This window comes from Rhodamnia argentea, chromosome 1, assembly GCF_020921035.1.
Source record: "Rhodamnia argentea isolate NSW1041297 chromosome 1, ASM2092103v1, whole genome shotgun sequence".
NCBI classification, from domain to species: Eukaryota; Viridiplantae; Streptophyta; class Magnoliopsida; order Myrtales; family Myrtaceae; genus Rhodamnia; species Rhodamnia argentea.
In genome coordinates, this window is record NC_063150.1 from 12929178 (window position 1) to 12936901 (window position 7724).

General features: G+C 40.4%; 1 protein-coding gene across 2 annotated transcripts; it reads right to left on the bottom strand.

Annotated features, from left to right (window-relative positions):
• Positions 1-1067: 1067 nt before the first annotated feature.
• LOC115751319 (coilin) lies at positions 1068-7037 on the bottom strand. Of its 2 annotated transcripts, none has more exons than XM_048284189.1 (13): positions 6727-7037; positions 6332-6396; positions 5969-6244; positions 4865-5065; positions 4652-4712; positions 3927-4004; positions 3470-3710; positions 3346-3383; positions 2729-2923; positions 2419-2490; positions 2191-2313; positions 1690-1855; positions 1068-1598 (listed from the first exon to the last, which is right to left on the bottom strand). In XM_048284189.1, the coding sequence occupies exons 1-13, from the start codon at positions 6967-6969 to the stop codon at positions 1411-1413; spliced, it is 1947 nt and encodes a 648-aa protein (XP_048140146.1). In that variant the 5' UTR covers positions 6970-7037; the 3' UTR covers positions 1068-1410. The 2 variants fall into 2 exon arrangements, with proteins under 2 accessions (XP_048140146.1, XP_030545044.1); XM_030689184.2 differs by having other exon boundaries at positions 2729-2929; positions 6727-7036.
• Positions 7038-7724: the final 687 nt, after the last annotated feature.

Genomic DNA, 7724 nt, shown 5'->3' on the forward strand with positions numbered 1-7724 from the left:
GTTTGTTTGGTACAATTTTTTACTTTATTTGTCTTTTCAAAAAATTTTCACAAGTTAGACTTTTTTTTGATGTAGGACGTCATGAATATTTTAAAGCATGCAAACATTACCTTGCGTTTTAAGCAAGACCAAATGTATACTGAGTCTTCGTTGTTGGATTAAGATGTGATGGAAAAGCCTTTCATTTGAGTATATAAGAGAGCAAAGACGAGGATTCTCTTAGTGAAACAATGTACCGTGTAAAGATAGATTTATACTATACTCAAAGTTGATATTAAAATACACAGAAAATAAAGATCCCAGTGCTTACAAAGGATCCCTTCGTTTTGCGAGTAAGGCTGACAGCTTCTCAAGCGAGCGAGTCGGGGTGGAGTCTTAAAGTGTCGCACCGAGGTGATCCCCGAGTTCGGGCCAGGACACACGATATCGCAGCGATACTCCAGGTGCCTACCAAGTTTTTATGAGATTATCGAGTTCCGAGGTGGTTAACGTTGGACACCATCTCTAAGAGAGTTGTGGGGAAGACCAAGAAAGCAGGCCCGATGGGATATTGCTTTCACCTTCAACAGGAAGCTAGCCGAAGTGATGCTAATCTACGGTGACTTGAAGGATAGGTTTGAGCAAGGGAGGACACTATTGAATCTTCTGGTTTTTCTTAAACAACTGCAAATTCATAACCTATCCTTCAATATTTACTTGTGCTACCATCGTCTTCAGGATATCGGGATGATTGTGAAGTCCGATGTCGCCAGATTAAAGAGAGAACAGAGAAGAAAGGGCTGAACCGTAGGGTTAAGAGACTCTTGTCCGCTGTATCGACTGAACCGAATGACATCAACACAAATGGCCTTAAATAAGACATAACAAACCCGAACACAATTCAACATTTACTTGTGAAGACAACTCAGTAGGAAGCCAATCAAACGAAAACGATCATTCTTATCTCGAATGGCATTTGGTACAAAGAGAATGAGGTTGAAAGGGAATGGCAGAGGAAGTGAAATATGACATGTTTTCGTGTTCAGCGCCAAATTTGTCCTATAAAATAAGTGCTGCAGCAAGCAAACTAGAGTACACTTGGAAATGATACATACGAATATACACCAAACATGACCTAAAGTAGGTCGAGAAGACATTTGCCAGTTCAAACCCACGGCGTCGCCCTTATGTACAGAAGTCCAACATCACCACTAAACAAAAGGTCACAATTGCTGCTCCGCAGCAGATACATAGGATTTTCTTTGTGCTAATCAATCTTTGAACTGCTAATAACATCGCCCTGATTAGGATTAGCGAGCCCTCGCATACAAAACTGGACTCAATATGACACACTCAAGCTTAACATCACATACGGCAATTTCACTAATTCACGAAAATTGACTGAAACCGGTAAGGGGAAATTGATGGTGTTCACACCCCATTTTGAGCTCTCAAAAGGGCCATTGTTGGACCTAACGCACTTCCTCTCAAGGCCCTGAACGACCAGGAACTTCTGCCTGAACTTTCTTTCATCGTCCAATTGTCTTGCTGAGACAACTGTGCCTTCTTTGCACTCAAAGCCTCGCTGATTTCTTCCCACACATCTACCCTTCCATTTACTAAAACACCGATGTAATGAACACATAAGAAAATGGAGATGTGTTTGAGTTTTAATGGAATATAAATCAACAGAATGGAGAGGATATATACCTTTCGAGGGATCAGGCGTCGCTTCACCAATATTATCAGTTGAACCACTTGATTTGGCATTTTGATCTCCCGCAGCAACTTCCACTCCACCACCGGTGCCTTTTTCTGCTGAATTCAATTTGCCATGCTTGACTATTCGGACATCAATAAGTGATGAAAAATCAACCTGCACAGGACTTCTCTCATCATGCCGTATTAAAGTATAATGATACAAAAATTAAGAAATACGTCCGTTGAAAGCTCCAACACATCATCAGAAACATTGTTCAATCGTAAGACATCGAACATGAGAGATTCATATTGCAAAGCTGAATCTCTACAACTATAATGTAAACAGATTCTTTGGACAGTCAACAATTGCCAAACAAAACTCATTGCAATCTATAAAGATAATTGCTTAGCCAAAAAAGCTATAAAGATGAGTTAGGCTGTCAACTTGGAAGCAATTTCACCAGCTTGGTAACTTTATACATGATATAAGGGAGCTGCCACTTTCAGTACCTCCAGGGAGCCATCCTCTTTATACAGGGACTTGTCTATATTCTCCAAGTCAAGTGCATATTCTGCCACAGGCACTATCAAGGTTTTATTAGATCGCTGATGGTATGATGATATTTTTCCAACCTGCAGAACCAATGAGACGAAAGAAATATCTTAGAACTCAACCCATGTTCAAGACCCCACGTTTCATATTAAACTCATCCGAAATAGAGAAATCAGAAGTTTTACCCTGAATGAAGTGAGTTCAGGGCACCAGGAGGATGACAACTCAATTACACGATATGCCACGATATCACCTTCCTGCAAGTATAGAATGACATATCACATTTCCAAACAACACGATGACGAAACAGCAGGAACTTCCACAGTGACACTGAGACAGGAACAAAAGAAAATCTCAACTAGTAATCTGCAGCTGGAAAAGATATTTAAAACACCTCCATAATACCTAATAACTATTAAAACCACCACAAATCTTTCACACATACCGCATGATCTTGGGATTCATACAAAGCAAAAATCGAACAAATATATAAACCTGAGGTGGCAACCCATAAGGTGGCAGTTTATCAAAGTCCCCAAGATCAGTTAAAGGCAACTCTGCTACAACATTAGTCACTAGAGAAGATTCTTGGTTGAGATTTTTATTATCGGTCCGCTGCCAGGATCCTGCTTTCTCTTTGCCCCATTTTTGTCCTTTCTTCTTGCTTGTGATCCCATTCCATTCAAAAGTCTGCAACTATCATAAAACAATAACACTTGCATCGATGAATGCAGGAAAAAGGTAAGGGATGCAAAGTAAAAACCAAAAAATACACAGGTGTAAACGAATATCAAAAGCTGTAGATCAAGCTCAATGCAGGTATCCGTTTTATAACTTGTTGCTTGAAAATTCTATGGAGCTTGCTGCACAAATCCTATTGTATGTCTGGTTATTCTTACCTAACAACAGGTGTACAAACACATGCTAGATTCTTTGTCGTATGGAGTGTTTCTTGAATCTAGTTTTGGGATTTTCACATTCGCCTCCCTCTAGAGACAACTGACACACTACCAAATTTCAACAAATGACTGCCAAAATTGAACAAAGCATGGTACCACATCAATTAAGAAACAAAAATTAATGTAGCGCAAGCATGAAAAGCCAATACTTACCAGCAAAACTTGACTTTTCTGGACATCCTGATCTACATCTGCAGAGGTTTATGAATCAGCATGGAAATAGAACATATTCATTGACAAATAAAACAAGTATATGGTAATGGCTGTGGACCTATACCTTTTTCCAGAGGCTCAAAGCGAATATGCCCAGGCCTAATTACAATAGGAACTATGTCCTCATTTGTTTTATTTTCATTGACATGATCCAGTGGCTGGTGTTTTTCGACAAAGGTATGACTTTGACGCTGTTGCTCATGTTCTTTAGAGAACTCGCTATCCTTTTTATCAGGCAGCTGCCGAATTTTTTTTCCAAGTGATTGCTTTTTATAAGGCAGTGGCCGATATTCATCTTTTTCCACCTGCAAAATGAATGCTATCTTCAAAAGAAAGCGCAAGGAGGAAGGAGGGGAAGGATTTTGCCATCAAAGGCAACTACAGAAGGACATTAGCACAAGGACCCTAGTCTAACCTTCACAGTTTAGAGCATGAGCAAGCTTTGGGGCATGGTGGTTCAATCACTTCCAAGGGTTGAACACAACCGAATACAAATTACAAAGCCTTTGAACATCCGTTACCTCTTTCTTTCCGATTTGGCGCATTTCCCTCAGCCACCTTCGCTTCGCTTTTTTACGGCGAGCACTTCGACTTGGTAACTTGCAAAAGGCACAACCATAACAACATAATGACTTATTGGGAATATCAGAAAAATCACATTTGCAACCAATTGAAGTTTTGACAGGATGAAACCTCTAAAATCTTGACATCATAGATGTAGCTGCTTTACCACAGTTCTCATGCATCATATCAGCAAATACAGATAATCGATTGATAATCTCAACTCGCAAGGTAATGGTTGAGTTTCAATATCCTTCGATCATACTTATCATCCAAGACAAAGCACTAGGAGTTTGTGACGCCTTCATTGCCGACCATCTTGCATTAGTATTCCTCCAAGAAATTGCATCAATTTACCAAATGCAGGCTAGAATAGGACCCCACTTCCACCATAAAAGTTCATCCTAAGATCAGCTATACAGAACTTTTGGCATTCAGTACATCTATATCTATGTTCCACTCAACTTGAAGTGCTTTATTAGGTAGGTAACCAAGGGTTCAGCTATGAGTACGGCATGAAACTTACGAAAGGAACATAAAGATCACTTCAAGCAAAAAGCACAATGTGATGGCATCCAATAGTTAAGTTACTGATGTCAATAAGTGTATACAGTGGAGTACGTAATGACACAATATGTTTAAATATTTGATCGAGAAAATTTGAATCACAGAAATATTCACTTACCTTTGGTTTAGAAGGTGCATCAGTTGAACCTTCACTTCCTTGATCATTTTCCTGTTGCTGACTGCAACAGAGGGAAAGACGACACAGAACATTTTATTAGCAAGAAGAAGAGTGCGAGAAAGCTTTTAAATAAGCTACAGCCTCCTTTTAATGGAAACAGCTCCATGTGCTACCTGTGCAAGCATGTATGAAAGACAACGGTAAGCTACTCACCTCTTAGAAGCTGGAGTAATTGTCACATCATTTGCAGGGGTTATCGACTTGTCTGGTTCAGCCTGCCCAGAGGAGGACTTGCACTTATCAATGGTGGCTCCTTCTTTTTGCAGTCTTTCCTGCTCAACAGGAATATCAACTTTGACACATCCAGGGACTTCTGGGCACTCCTCCACACCAGACAATTTACTTTTCTTCCTTCTGTAAAATGCAATAAAACAAAAGTTGAATACCCAGTGAAGTGATCCTATGATACTAAATGCACTACATGAAAGGGAACCCCACAGGAGTGAGGTGGATGAAGAAGAAGAGCTCAAGTTCCACATGTCACCAGATATATAGCATATTAAGAATGACATATACTCAAAAGAGAATGATGAATAATTGCAGGTGTAATTATCCTTGCAGGTACTCCTTAATCATCCGTCACGAATGCAGTCACTAGGTAAGCAGTTGGTGGAGATTTTCACCTTTACACTAGCCACTGATATTTCCTTTTATCTGCGCTTGCAGCAGAAAGGAAGAAAGATATGTATTGACAATATGCCTACTGCAAAAAGGAACAACTAATTAAAGTTTTCAGGCATTGAATAGGAAGTATAAATTCTTGTGCCAGATTCTATTGAATATCAGCCCATGGTCATACAACAAAATAGCATCCCAAAGCATGAAGCTCCTATTAGAGCAGTACTTGCGGAAGATCAGACATGCACAATTATACACATAAAGCTTAGAAGGGCTTTGTAACTTGGAATAACGTTCACAATGCAACCAAGTTAACAGGCCAATTTTTCAAACACCTCCAACCAAAATTTAAGGGGACAAAAAAATTCAACCTACAGAACTTTTGAGTTCCTTATAACTAATGGCTGGACACTAGTTTTCTCTCTTTCTCCAGGGAAGTTGCATTGTAACTAGAATAGCCACTTACTATAATGATGGATACTTCTTATTACATCCTAACCTTCATTGCACAAGTGCACCACAAAACACTCATTACTTGGGAGTAGAATTCTGTATCTTTACTGGATGCAGAAAAAAATTATATCACATAAAAGTTCACATTTTTGAAAAGAACTACAGTATATGGGATTTAAAACATACTTTGAGCCCTTGAGCTTTTTTGATGCCTTTCTCTTCTTGGAAACTGCATTACTATTGGATGTATCTTTCTCATTCAAACAACCATGTGACTGTCCACATTCATCTTCTTCGGATTCACTTTCATAACCCCCAGTCTCCTTCTCAAACTCTTCATTCATGAGCAGCTTTAAACCTGTCTGCACAGGATGCTTCTCTACAAACTCTATTTCTTCCAAGGTATTCTCCGCATCATGCAGCTTAGCGGTGTCCCTGGAAGTACCCTGTTTCATTTTCACCCTGTAGCAAAGAAACACTAAGTTAACCAACTTTTCATCAGAATGATCAGAAAAATTGGTACCAAGCGAAGGTGTATCATGAACTAACCCAACAATATCCTTGTCCTTGAGTATAGAAGTTGACTCAAAGTGCGGTAGAACATAACCATCCATCTAAAAGAAAGCAGACGACATATTAGGAACTTTAGAAATACGGTAATGCTGCACAATGGCAATAGTCAGTGAGCAATGAATCATCATAATCAGGGCAATGAGGAACTAAAATCTTCCTGAACACCCTATCATATTGCTTCAACTGGAAAAAAGGGGGAAAAAAAAGGATACTTTTTCCTTTATTACTCGCAATCTCGCAGTGAGGAACAAACAAAAACTATAATCTTGAACCTTGTGGACAAGCACACAGTGCAACTAGTTAGCAGTCAATTAAGAATCGCTGTCCGACAAAATGTACATGGCGGAGTTCAGAAAAACCAAAAACCGCACCGATAGGACGAGGCCATTAGGGCAGGAGTCCCAGAGGTCGAATGTGTGAACGACATGGGAAGCGAGGTCCGAGATCGTGTCGTGTTGTGGCTTCAGCAAAATCCAGCTCCGCTTCAACCCTTCTTTCCTCTGCGACTTGCTCAGAATGTGGCGATCCTCGAACGACAACCGTACCCTCACGCCGTCCATCGGGCATGCAGTTGGAGAATCGATGGCGACGGAGGATTTTCGCTCCGCGACCATTTCGGAGCACTTAAACCCTCGTCGCCATTATAGGGGTTTTTGTGGAGCCTTCTGAAGTGTTCTGCATTGCCGGTTCAAGTGGTCCAATCCAGAAGCGGCCCGACTTTCCGTTTTGAACCGGTTTCCTTTCCTGTTGTGGCCGCCTCAACCTGTTTAGTCGCGCACCGATACCGACACGACACGACACGTCGACACATAATTTTTCAAAAAATAGAGAATTTTAATATGCTGAGATAATTTTTATGATTTCACAAATAAATAAATAATAAAAAGAGCCTAGAATGAATTTAAATAATACTGCTCTTAGGTTTTATTTTCAGTTTGTCTCAACCGTTTGTCTACTTTTTCTTCCTCCCTTTCCGTGTCTCACATTCCGTGTCTCACATTGAGAGAGAAATAGAGAAAGAGAGGGAAAGCTTCTTATAAACTGGGGGCTCAGTGTATGAAGCAATATACTAAGCTGGACGAGGTTGATGGGTAATCAGGAAGGCCCATGGGACTAGGACATATTTTGGTTTCAAAGTAAAAGATTTGCCTAAATTAACTCGAGGACAAACGAGTCCCAGCTCACCCCATTTGTTGACCCCATTCATTGACCGCGTGTTGAAAACTCGGACATACGTGTCAGAGTCAAACTCGGACACGCGTGTCAGAGTCAAACTCGAACACGTGTGTCAGAGTCCGTTTGCCCACGCTTGTCAAACACCGACACCTGTCCGACATGAAAAATGCTCAACAGCAATTGGTTGTCACCT

Bases quoted from the DNA above. Each gene is read 5' to 3' on its own strand.
- LOC115751319 (XM_030689184.2), bottom strand. From the start codon at position 6,969: ATGGTCGCGGAGCGAAAATCCTCCGTCGCCATCGATTCTCCAACTGCA. The intron at 3,384-3,469 runs GTATAGGTCCAC...AAACCTCTGCAG, and splicing joins CTTTGAGCCTCTGGAAAAAG to ATGTAGATCAGGATGTCCAG. The intron at 1,599-1,689 runs GTATATATCCTC...TCGGTGTTTTAG, and splicing joins GACGCCTGATCCCTCGAAAG to TAAATGGAAGGGTAGATGTG.